At 51.4% G+C, this 11,976-nt stretch overlaps 4 protein-coding genes across 4 annotated transcripts; 3 read left to right on the top strand and 1 right to left on the bottom strand.

Annotated features, from left to right (window-relative positions):
* Nucleotides 1-29: 29 nt before the first annotated feature.
* FIBRA_03008 (uncharacterized protein) lies at nt 30-1,029 on the top strand (the record flags this gene model as incomplete). Its single annotated transcript, XM_012324853.1, has 8 exons — nt 30-261; nt 311-368; nt 422-503; nt 572-592; nt 645-726; nt 783-844; nt 896-936; nt 990-1,029. 8 exons carry the CDS (start codon nt 30-32, stop codon nt 1,027-1,029), a joined length of 618 nt encoding a protein of 205 aa, XP_012180243.1.
* A 225-nt stretch (nt 1,030-1,254) lies between these two features.
* Nucleotides 1,255-3,724, bottom strand: FIBRA_03007 (uncharacterized protein; the record flags this gene model as incomplete). Its single annotated transcript, XM_012324852.1, has 18 exons — nt 1,255-1,306; nt 1,384-1,510; nt 1,582-1,634; nt 1,694-1,702; nt 1,758-1,768; nt 1,835-1,933; nt 1,985-2,228; nt 2,279-2,349; nt 2,418-2,428; nt 2,482-2,653; nt 2,703-2,715; nt 2,772-2,877; nt 2,961-3,070; nt 3,119-3,127; nt 3,180-3,290; nt 3,351-3,563; nt 3,617-3,622; nt 3,678-3,724. The coding sequence occupies 18 exons, from the start codon at nt 3,722-3,724 to the stop codon at nt 1,255-1,257; spliced, it is 1,464 nt and encodes a 487-aa protein (XP_012180242.1).
* A 1,048-nt stretch (nt 3,725-4,772) lies between these two features.
* FIBRA_03006 (uncharacterized protein) lies at nt 4,773-5,856 on the top strand (the record flags this gene model as incomplete). The annotated part of the gene is made up of 2 exons (XM_012324851.1): nt 4,773-5,514; nt 5,576-5,856. 2 exons carry the CDS (start codon nt 4,773-4,775, stop codon nt 5,854-5,856), a joined length of 1,023 nt encoding a protein of 340 aa, XP_012180241.1.
* A 1,231-nt stretch (nt 5,857-7,087) lies between these two features.
* On the top strand, nt 7,088-10,152 carry FIBRA_03005 (uncharacterized protein; the record flags this gene model as incomplete). The annotated part of the gene is made up of 9 exons (XM_012324850.1): nt 7,088-7,348; nt 7,400-7,483; nt 7,538-7,634; nt 7,685-7,842; nt 7,912-8,599; nt 8,665-8,796; nt 8,859-9,464; nt 9,525-9,944; nt 10,004-10,152. The coding sequence occupies 9 exons, from the start codon at nt 7,088-7,090 to the stop codon at nt 10,150-10,152; spliced, it is 2,595 nt and encodes an 864-aa protein (XP_012180240.1).
* Nucleotides 10,153-11,976: the final 1,824 nt, after the last annotated feature.

Below are 11,976 nucleotides of genomic sequence, written 5' to 3'. Positions count from 1 at the left end.
ACAGCCGCGGCTCGTTCGGGAGCACGCGCATGCCAGGGGGCGACGACGACGGCTCCGGCACGACCGCGCTCCTTGGCATTGCACGCTCCATTGCACGCAAGGGAGTAACATTCCGGAAGAACGTCCAGCTGTGCGCGTTCTCTGGCGAAGAACAGGGCCTGCTTGGTTCCCGGGCATATGCGCGTGAGTTCAAGCTTACCTGCTCGTCGACTCCTGCGTACAGGAAGGCTATATCTTTACTCACCGCGTTGTTCCGGGGATGTAGGTGAGATGCGCGAGAACGGCGCAGATCTGACACTTATGTTGCAAGCGGACATGCTCGCGTACCATGTGCCTGGGGAGCCCCCACAGCTGGGCATGCCCGATCGGTATGCCGTCTCATCCTTTCTGAATGGCGTCCTGATCATTGACGGCCTGTTAGTGTTGGCACGCCCGAGGTGACGCAACTCGTGGCGAACCTGTCTGCTATTTACAGCCCCGAATTGGTCTTTGGTCTAACATCTGTGCGTTCTCGCTGGTGTCCTCATGCAAGGCGGACCATAAGCTAAATCAGACCCCGTACTTTGTTTAGGCGTGCTGCAGTGACCACCAAGTATGATGCTTCCTATCATGAGAATTATCATTTGTCTCATAGCTATATGTAGAGCTTCCACGAACAGGGATATCCCGCTTCCCAACTCTTTGAACGTGCCGGACCGATCGCGGACCCGATGTACCATACCAGTGGTGAGTTAACATTTCTACCCGGTACTCAGACATCGTTACGGATATTGGCTTCTCAGGGGATTTTTCGGACCGAGTAGGATTCGACTTTGAGCAGCTCAGGTCCATTGCGAAGATCCAGGTACGTTATGCTGTCACGATGAATTGGTGCTATGGCTAACGGCACGGATAGTTTGCACTGTTGTTGCATGCGGCTGGATTTCACCTCCCGGAGTAAGTAGATACTGTAAGGCTCGCCATAGCCTCTTGACTACGACCCTACCAAGGATGAAATCTATTCTCAACACTCGTGCGCTTGTCCTCTGAGATGACGGTTCCGTTACAGTGAAGGAATACAGCGTCTAACTTGAGATATCAACACCTCCGATACGTCTGGGGACGAGAGTAGTGCAATCGGATTCTAATGAAAGTCAGCTCATACGGTTATTCTAACTTCGGTCGTTACACTAGCGATCCCACTCTGCGCATCACCAATACATATATATATTTAGATTTCTTGTCATCCTCTTAGTCCTCCCGCCCTTCACACGTTTATAGTGCCCCTCCCAATAGGCTCTTCGGCAGGAATAGCACCAGTGCGTACCTATACACAACGATGTCAGCACCCAATCGGCCCTTGGTCTTATTCTAAGCCACGGCAACACAAGCTGTATGACGCACTTTCCATTATACCGCCACTTTTCGCCACTGCGATTGAGCCGCTCTTCGGTCTCCTGATCGACGCTGACGACTACGTCTGCCTTGTTTGTGCGCAGGCTGAGCAGCGGGAACGCGCCTGCAAGCGGGCCTGTGGCGACATTCGCAACGACCGGGGGTCAGGAGGGAGGGAAGTCAGATGCCAAAAAAATTAGTACCCACCAACAGCAGTCTCGAAAGGCGTCGATGCAGGCCATTTGACGTCCCCTGTGAGCCTGGCAGCACAGCGAGATGTCAGTGTATCCCGGAAGGTGAAATTCGCGGAAGGACATACTTGCGGAAGCTGGGCGTGAGGTATGGTGGGATTAGTCCAGGGCATGAATGTGGCAAAGACTCACTTCAGGTCGCCCTACAGACATAACCGGCTCGGTCAAGACAATGCGATACGGCTCTGAGTCCAGGCCACACACCGCACCTTGAAAATCACGAGTCCGCTCTCCCGCAGCCCGGCGAAGACCTCCGGGCCCTGCTCGCGCATGTTCCAGTACGGCCAGGGCGTCGTCCAGAAGTTCGCCTGCGCGGCGCATTAACCCTCACACGCTTTCGTCCGCAGCGCGCGACGCACCTTCACGTTGTCCGCGCCCAGCGGCGTGTCCCGCGGCACCGAGAGCTCGAAGACGCCGGTCTCGATGTACTTCTCCCAGCGTGAGACCATCGCCCTCAGGTGCGCGCGCGAGTCGGACGTGCCAGGTGCGGGTGCAGCGTCAACTGGGTCGTCCGGAAAGAAGGCGGGCGAGAGAAGGGAGGAGATCGCCGCGAGAAAGTCGGGCGGGGTGACGTCGGAGACGAACCAGGGGACCAGCTTTGGGCTGGATATAGGATGTGAGGAGGAAGGGAAGGAGGAAGGGAAGGGACTTACTGGAAAATGACTTTGGAGACGTAGGGCGTGTATGTCACGAGGAAATCGGCGAATACGAAATCTGTGAAAAGCTGCGTGCAAACACGAGTATCCACATGTTGTGTTATTTATATCGTGATAGAGATAAGTGCGACCTTACCTCGAATCCGGCTGTGGGGCGTCACAATATAGCTAGCTGTCTTTGACCCAAGCAGACCTCTCACCGTTGTCCAGGACGAAGTCTATCCGCGAATCCTTAAGACTCGTTAGATGAGCCCACACGCTATCTTGGTCGTCGGTGAGGATGAACTCTTTCCGGGCGGCCTGAGCGTCGCGGCCAACTGACTGGAGGTGTTTAATGTCTTCGTGCGATAGATGTGTGAGCATCGAGAGATCCTGAATTTGGTAGTCAGTCAAATTTTCCACAACGTCCAGAGAGGCGCACTGTCGCGTTGCCCCTTTGGGTGATGAAAGCATGAGTGCCGAGCTCGGTTCAGTGACAGTCAACGCGTACCAAAGACACATCTGGATCATCTCCTTGAAGATGACATTCAGGTTCTTTGGATCGGAAGCTAGCGTCGCTTTGTCGCGCTCTAGTTCATGCATCGTTGTTGCGAGCTCTATTTGAACGAGGCCATGGCGTGTATCGTCCCGCCCCGTCGTTAATACCCAATGAGGGAAGCACACAGCGGAAGAGACGCACGGAAGATTGCCTGCGAGCTCTTCTGGAACGTGTCCAACTTCTGCTCAAAGAATGGATCGTGCGTCCTCCAATGCGTCGACTGCACAAAGTACGAGCGCAGCAAGCGGTATCTATATGCAACTTCAGCCATAGTGCAAGTTGTGCAGAGGAGGACTGACAGGTAGCATCTGAGGGGAAGACGTCAAGCTGCGATATGTAAAGAGTAGTGATTTTGCGTACTCGGCAAAGAGCCACGGCGCCGTGAACCAGGATCCCTTGCCCTGCTCCGCGAGCCGTGCCAATTCTGTGTTATATATCTCTACAAGCCCCTCGCCGTCTGCCGGTATGTCCCTTGGTTTCAGTGAGCCCATGGATGCCATGGCACGGTGCATGGGCGAGAAACCCACTCACTCGAGCGGGCGATCGCGCGCCATGTCGTACTTGAGCTTGCTGATACGCTCGATAGTGCTCTTTCCCTCAGCAATCTTTGCTTTTATCGTGTCCACATCCTCCGTCTCGCATCCGCCGCTCTCGATCGAGACGTCGAGGACGTGGTTGGCACGATAGAGGTTGTCGATGATCCCGGTGAGGATTATGGGCCACCGTTTGAGGACGGTCTCGTAACTGTCCGTCGGCCGTTACCACACTGGACGCATAGTATGACATGAAGCACCTACGCGAAGCTGCGACAGTAGGTCAAATGTCCGCAAAGAATGGAGGCAGGATGGCAGTGCGTACCTGGCCTTGTCGGTGAAGTCGTACGGGGGGTAGGGAGCCTCATACATATCTGTCGGATTGACTGTGGGTAATCTCTGTCTCTATTTTACCAGAAAGATTGAATGTTGTCCCGTAAGCGACGCCGGGCTCGGATTCGACCACTCGGACGGAAAGAGCAGGACGCGAACAGAACGATCGCGATAGACGGAGTCGGGCAGGCATCGGACTTTCCTTTCTTGGGATGAGGCAAATACCAACACATAGCGGCACCACCCAGATATCGATCTGAGCATGGGCATCAGGGGCTGTTTGGGCTTTACCTCGCACCATAACCTCGAGCCATTCCGATTCGCACTTTTTGGAGCTGTAGTGCGATCGTTTCACTTTATTTATCAAAAGCGAGGTCGATATGGTTCATCGTGCTTTCGATTGCGATGATGTCCTAAGAGAGATATTCCAACATTTACGCATAAATACGGACGAGGAGTGGAATACCACCCACCGATTTGAGCGGGTGCGTCTCCGAAATGCACTCGCATTTGCAGCACGCGTCAACAAGGCTTTCTCATCACATGCTCTCGACGCCCTCTGGTGGTGTATTCCTTCAGAGCGTGTCGCTCTCCTTGTCTTGCCCTCCCTCAAGCTTTCCAGGGGCTTTTGTGGGATAGATTATGAATGAACACACGTGCGTGTCTCAGTATTCTTTGATACCGACAGTTGAAACGCAATCAACAATATATAGATGGCGAGATCCGCCCTTACGAGCTGGATAGATTCCGCCAGTATGCAATCCGGGTACGCGAAGTGAAGACATTCGGAGATAGATATCCTTGCGACAAAGTCTTCATCGTATCCGTCACCAACCCCGTTGCATAATGTCTTGGCGGACCATTCTTCCCAAACCTCGGTCACCTGAGCTGGGACGATGATTCATCGAACTGGTCCCTAGGAGGTGTTGACCTGGTCTTATCGGCGACGGTCAGCCCACGCCTCCGCTATCTCTCCCTGTGTCTTCCCAGAATAGTGTACCGGTGTAGTCTTATTCGACAGGAGGTTCTGAGTTCTATACCTGCGCTCGCTGCGACAGCACCGCACATTCGCCACATTCGTCTATCCATGGGCAGGAATGCGGACAAGCAGTGTTATGCTTGGGACCCAGACTCTGCGGCTTGGGTCAGCAATTTTCGGTGGCTAAACATCGTCGAGGTCAACACGAACTCCGCCAATGATGTGTTCCTCGACGCGCTCTTGGAGCTTCCTCATCTGACGGATCTCGCACTCTTAATCTATAGAAGTGGTGATATCACATTGCAGGATGTCGATAGGTGTTTCCATGCGCTGCGTAAGCTGAGAATTAGTGTGAAGTGCGGTCAGGAGTATCGCATCCTCAAGGCATACAAGTGGCCTAAACTCGAACATGCGGAAGTGGTTGTCTCTCGCGACGTTCCCTCTGACCTGGACTGGATGCTGATGTTGCTTGAAGATGTTGTCTCAAGTTTCCACGACTCGCCGTTACGCGAACTAAGGATCGGCCAAGATTACCCTTGGGATTTCACTTGCGTGGCGCGTTACATGTCTCCCCTCCGCTCCCTGCGTCATCTGCGGACTCTTCAAATAGATATCTCATTGAAGTTCCTGGGTTTTCGGATGCGCGAACTGGCTCTCAGCTGGCCAGAACTGGAAGAGTATGCGGTGCGGGGAACACGCTCATGCCATGAATCGATGAAGATCCCGCTCGTTCTGGTCTTGGCGTGCCCATGCACGGCAGACATCAAGTGGATGGATAAGCCGCAGGCTCGCAAATTCAACCCGCATGGGCTCTCGCTCGAAAAGATCCGTTCGTATACAATCGAGCCCGGTACGTCCTCTTCCCGGGCGACGGTCGTTCTGGCGCCCATTCTTGAGGCGCTTTCCCGAAGCCGGAGCTGGAGGAGATGCTGGAAGAACAGCTGTCTATGACTGGCCCGTCGTGCTGCAGGACCCAAGTATGGTTGGGGCTGCTCGAGAAGGTGGATCGTGCTCTTCGGAAGAAAGTCTATTGCAGTCTGGCGCAGATGGAAATCGAGGCAACTTGACAATGACGCGTGATATCGTTGACGGGGGAAACGTTCGCCGTCTCACATGTGACTTACCGTATGTCCAGCATGCTGTAGAGGCTCTGCGCATGATCCCTTCTTACCAGGACGGCAGAAGGGTCTGATATCGATCATATATGATTTATCCACTCTGGAATCAATGCTCTGGATGGATCGACAAATCTAAGGACACAATCGGCATATTTTTCACAAAAATAGTATGATGATGAACCAGAGGGGAATAAAGGGGAGCAGAGAGATGAGAAACAACCACCTGGGTCACAGTCTCGGGCTTGCCTGCTCTCGCTTCGATCACCAACAAATATTTGTTATCAAATTGATCTCCCGAGTTGCGCCGTTTCCTTTTCCCATCTGCTTCTCCTAGCTCCATGCTCCTGGCTGATCAGCTACTGTCAATCCAACTTCTGAACAGGAGCCAAGCCACGACCCAAATCCTTTTGCTCGCGCACTGCTAGTAGGTCCGAGCTGAAGCGTTCTCGCGATCTCGACGATGACTCCGAATCCGCTTGTTCTGACAAGCCATGTATCTGGCCCACTGGCAGATGAAACATGTATCGAGTTTGCAGACACTTCAGACGCGGCCAGGCATTATCCTGCCTCAAGGCTGCACTCTCAAAGCGTAGGGGAGGCTCCGGAACGGACCATTTGCGTATAGAATGCATTGCATCTGTTCGAAGCAGTCGAGTGAGTGATTCGGAGCACAACGAGTCTCAGGCTGTGATGTCACGAAAAGAACTTGGACGAAACCTTTCTCATGCAGCTGATACGTACCGTAGCGTATCTGCAATACCGTTGTAGAGTGCTAGGAGGAACACTTCTCCAGCAGGTACATTTCTAGGGTGCTTCTCCGAGTCTGTCCATTGACGTGCAATTGCCAAGGCTTGGGTGGAGCGATCCGATTGGCTGTCGTGCAGCGGACACTAAAGGTGGACTACCCGTTTCGGGTGTGTGGTACAACAACGCATGTTCAGGTCCACACTTTCATGTCTATGCATACACCTGTCATGGAAGGAAGCAAGGGCCTACAAGACGCGCGGCTGCGGTGCGTGCTGTGTCTCATTCTTGAATTTGGTCAACTTGGAGCTAACACATCTGCAGGGAGCATTTGACGAAAGCAACTATCCAATCACAGAGATCAGCAGAGGCTCAAGCTTGTACAAGCTTGTGAGCTGCAGGCTGTATTTGGACTCTATCCTGAACACATCGGACCCCGGAGTTCTGGTCAACGTGCAACAACATTGATGAACCTTCGCATTGTTGCAGGCGCGCGTGAGAAAAGCATAAGAGTCAGTACTGTTCCCTGCGTGAAATCTAATCCCCCTGGATCGCGACACAATGTCTTCTTCTGGTCCAAATTTTGCCTCTCTATTACCGGCTTTATTTAGAGAGAACGGTGCTGACATTGACCTAGAGGCACAGGCCAGCTTGATAGATAAATCTGTGGAATCCTCGGCGGGCAATTCGACGAATGTTCAGTCGAGTTTAGAGACGAGACTGCCTCGTTGTGAATCTGTGTCCTCCCTTACTATCCCAATCGAGATGCAGTCTGGAATTCGACCTGGAGACAAAGAGGCAGATATGGACAACAAGCCTTCGGTGAGCATTCTAGGCCTCGAAGTTGCAATAGTCTTATATGTCTTTACGCAGATGCCGAAAGAGGCTTTGCCTATGAACATGGTCGAAGAAGGCTTTGAAGTCCAGGGGCAGACAGCTTCGGTCAAGAGCGTCCTGGTAAGCGTCAGAATCCTCTGAGCATGATTAACTGACTCAAAGTATACGCTGCAGGAGACCATTCCTGATGGCGACGACGATGGAGGACATGAGCCTAATGCGGAGGTGAGTACTCGGGGAGCCTATCAACAATTTGGGACGCTGATATATTGTGCGTCGTCCCACTTTGGTATCAATCTTTTCCCATTTATACACAGTTAGCGTCAGAGCAGCAACAATTACCGTGGAAGCAAGAACCTGAAACAATTATCAAGGATGAAATGCAAGGGGTGTGGTCAGACTGTGCCAACAAATTATGGGGGTACCAGGACGAGATCATCAACAGGTGGAAGGACGAATTGAACAACTTGTTAATATTTGTGAGTGTGTTGTTTTCTTGTCCGTATGCGCTAGATCTGACGGGCCATTTACTGGGATCTGATCAATAGGCCGGTTTGTTCTCGGCTGTGCTCACGGCATTCGTGATCGAATACTATCCAACCCTACAGCCATCGACGACTCCCGACACCACTACACAACTTCTGATGATCATGTCTGCGCAGCTGGAGGTTCTTACTACCGGTGCTCGCCATGACAACTCATCTCTTCTATCCGTGTCTGCGCTTGCCAGTTCGTCCTCAGCATCGAAACCTTCGTCCCAAGTTGTGGCCGTCAACGGTCTATGGTTCGCTGCGCTCGTCTTCAGCCTTGGCGCAGCTTCCCTTGCCATGTCCGTCAATCAGTGGCTGAACCACCACCGAACGCGACCATTAAGCATGTCTCGAGAAAGTGCCGAGATTTGGTACTTGCGCCATCGAAGCCTTGACCGATGGAAGGTTCCGCTCATCATCAGTGTTCTCCCTGTCCTCCTGCAAGTCTCGCTGGCTCTATTCCTCGTCGGATTGGTCGTACTGTTATGGCCATTGAATACTTCCATATCTGCTGTTGTGTGTGTGCTGGTTTCCATGCTGTTACTGGGCAACATTGGTTCTGCACTCATTCCTGCTATTGTCCCTGAGTGTGCCCACAAGTCCCCGCAGGCATGGTGGTGGCTCAAGCTGCTATGTGGTCCTCAGAAATTGGTTTGTTCCGCTGGTCACAAGTTGACGTATCGCCTTCTCGTTGGCGGGTGGCCCGGTACGAACGCCGATTGCTGCTCTCTACCCCTTCTCACACATTCCTAACATCTTTTCCGGGAACAGATGGGTCGCAGAAGATCTCCTTTGGGCAGTGGAGGGCCTACCTTAGACAGCGGAAAGCTCCGCTCAAGCAGTTGGTGGACTTTCTCAAGCAGTGCAAGACCTCTTTTGGACCAGCGGAGGACTGTCCGTCATGTCTGTAGGTTCCTTACTTATCGCTTTTGTAATTATCTGATGCGTTGCTGGTATTGTCTAAGATAATGTCACTATAACCTGGCTGCTTGATATCTTCAGGGGTCGAAGTATAGTCGCCCAGGATCTCTGGAACGCTGGGGATTGGAGAGCATGTGAAGTGGTGTCGTTAAAGCGGAGGTCAAGCTCTTTGACACTTCAGGGCCAAGTGCTTGCAGAAGCATACACAATGATCTCGGATAGGTCTTTCATCATTCCCGTGTCCATGCTTTGTTTCGACACTCGGGACGGCGGAACTGTCCTCAACTCCTTAACTATACTTTCGAAGCGTATGCAATTTGAAGTTTCTCTAGGTCATATATGGGGTGAATACTATGCTACACGGGCTAGTGAGGAAGAAAAGCGCCGCGTCATTGCAATGCTGGATCGTCTCATCGACATGCTGGTTATGATACCCGGCCACGGTCTTGGTGCTGAGCAGCAGTGGAAAGCGGTCAATGACAACATAAACGACCTTATTATCTCTATGAATGATTGGCGGATTGCCCAAGATCGACTTCGAAGGTGGTGGCACAGCATGCAGGCAAGCACATGGAATAAAGCTACGCCCTCTGCATTTACCTATGTGTCGAGGACTGGCTTCGCTTTCGAGACTGAGCTTGATAGTACTGGTCAGAACATCTATAATACTTGCACTCACAACCTCACTCACTCACTGTGATGCCCTCCAGATCTGGAATTTTTACTATCGGCATTTTTGTCTTTCCAGAAAGGAGACTTCGACAGATATGGCCTCCTCCGTTACTCGCAGCGGTTCCTCAACCTCGCGAGGAGGCGCAAATGGCTTCACCTGGGCTCTATCCGTGATGACCTGCGAAGGCTTGTGGCGATTGTCTATGACGACCTGAATACGGCTGTTTTACTGTCGCAAACCTCAAGCACCAACATATTAATTATCTCGGAGGAGTACCGCTTCGCTGAATTTACAGCTGAATGTACACATCATTTCAAGGAGAAATCTGGAATATTCGATGTCACTGGCGACATGCTCGCATTCTTCGTAGATTTGGCGTGCACCTGTAACATATTTTATTGGGATTATTATATGAAGGAGGTGGGCAAGATGCGAGAGCATGTCGACCTCCCCAAGGGTACGTGATCTGCTATTCGCATACATTGCACAACTCATCCACTGAATATGCGAGTGTAGAGACTCTCCATGATATAGACACCTTGCTATCCTCGTCACCGGACCAGAAATCTGCCATCAAGGAGAGAGCCCGTGCCAGGCTCCGTGCCTCATGCGTTCCTCCGGCTGACATTATATACGTCGAAAACGGTGAAGCTTCCAATTCTTGATTCACAAACGATATTAGGATACGATACAATTCGATACATACATGGTTTGTGTTGTTTGTTTCATGGCAACCTCCTTGATGCAATTATTGAATTCACCCTACCTCTATGAGAACTAGCTAGAGAACATTCATACTCTGTTGTTGTATTGTATCTACGAGCGCCCGCAGAGTCTCAGACGTGGAAGGACGATATGTGCTCAATGCCAATGGCGTACTTGGTGTCAAATATGCTGGATTGTGGAGACGACATCGTGACGACATACTCGACGGATGGCGCGCTCGTGGTCAAACGCGCCGTGTCGTTCGGAATAGCTGCGGACGCCGTTAGATAACCATGAGGAGTGTTTGAAGTACCTCATCACAGGGCAGGAGACATGGCAGAGGGACGAGACATGGCGTGCTTATGGTCAACAGCAGCCGCAGTCACTACTGCTCTGCGGTCCGATGAGCTCACATTGGCACGGCGTGCCTCTTTTTCGAGGCAGATAACTTTCTAAGCTGAGGAACAGCGCAAGTTTTTGTTAATTTCGTGCTTCGCCAAGCCAGACCGCCGTGTCGAACACCGTAGCTGCGTGGAGGCCTTTCTTGGTGCCAAAACGCAAAACAGACAAGCGAAGACACGTACAGGGCACACCAGCGTGCGCACGAAGTTCGTGAATGGGCGCGCGCTCTGAGAGAATGCGTCTTGCAGGTCCGAAATCCGGTGACCGTGATCATGCTGCGGGCGAGGTTGCGCGTGAGATTCCCCACATCGTGGTCCACACCCGATGTACGTATGGGGACAGTGACGCCAGTCTTCCATGAGCTGGGTCGCTATTGCAAGCAGTGGAAATCGCATGCATTTGCTGTATTTCCCATATAGCCTTGGACAGTGTCAGTCATCGGAGGACAATACTATCATTGCACCAGTAACGCAATCACAACAGTAGTGCAATTACTGAACTTACAGCTGCTCCTCCCCCTCTAAAAATCCCAATAAATCATGTATGATACAAATTACAATCATTATCACTATTGTGTGATTTTCATATGAATGAACAATATGAGAGCAACTTGAATGCCTTGCAAGTGTGTTTTGAGGACTACATCTTGACCAAGAGTGGCCTTGGGTGAGTGATCACCATGTCTGACTGACATAGTAACTCACTATGGCTATGTAAACAACATACACACCTCTATTCTAATTTCTCCAGAATAATCTGCATAGTGAACCCCTCCTGAATCCTGTGTGGAATGGTAGCAACTCAATTCTGTGCTATTGAGCCACAATTGGTGTCATGAATCTTGACTTGACTCAGCTGATGGTAGTGGTGACATACTTTGCATAACTTCACAGTCCAGCCACTGAATGCTGGGCAGACAAAGAAAATGGCATGTGTGGCATTGTGACAGACAACATGACATGCCTCAGAGAAAAGTTGCACTACTGTTGTGATTTTGTTTTGCTCTCAGTATTGCTCAATTCTTGACATACTGAGCCTATGAAATTCATGTATGTTCTTTCAAACATTCTGCATCAACTGGTGAAAACTCCAAGACGTTCCAGTAAAATGTGAGCTATAGGGAGCCCAGATACTGAAAAAGTTGCATTACTGGTGCAATGATAGTAAAGGAGGGACTGTGGCAGATGGCCGGGCCTGTCATGGTGTGGTATAATGTAGCCCATCTGCGGCAGACCGTGAGTGAATGCTATCCGATCGCTGCGTGCCACCGGACAAACGTCAATAGGGAAGTTCAAAGTTGACGCAGCTGGGCTCGCAGAAAGTTCTGCGGCACAGATGCGGATTTAGGCGCTGAAGAAAATGTGAGCCCAGATGAAAAAATG

The sequence above is a fragment of the Fibroporia radiculosa genome, assembly GCF_000313525.1.
Source record: "Fibroporia radiculosa TFFH 294 genomic supercontigs, scaffold1540, whole genome shotgun sequence".
Classification (NCBI taxonomy): Eukaryota; Fungi; Basidiomycota; class Agaricomycetes; order Polyporales; family Fibroporiaceae; genus Fibroporia; species Fibroporia radiculosa.
Note: the sequence above shows the minus strand (reverse complement) of the source record. Positions and strands in the feature narration are given on the sequence as shown.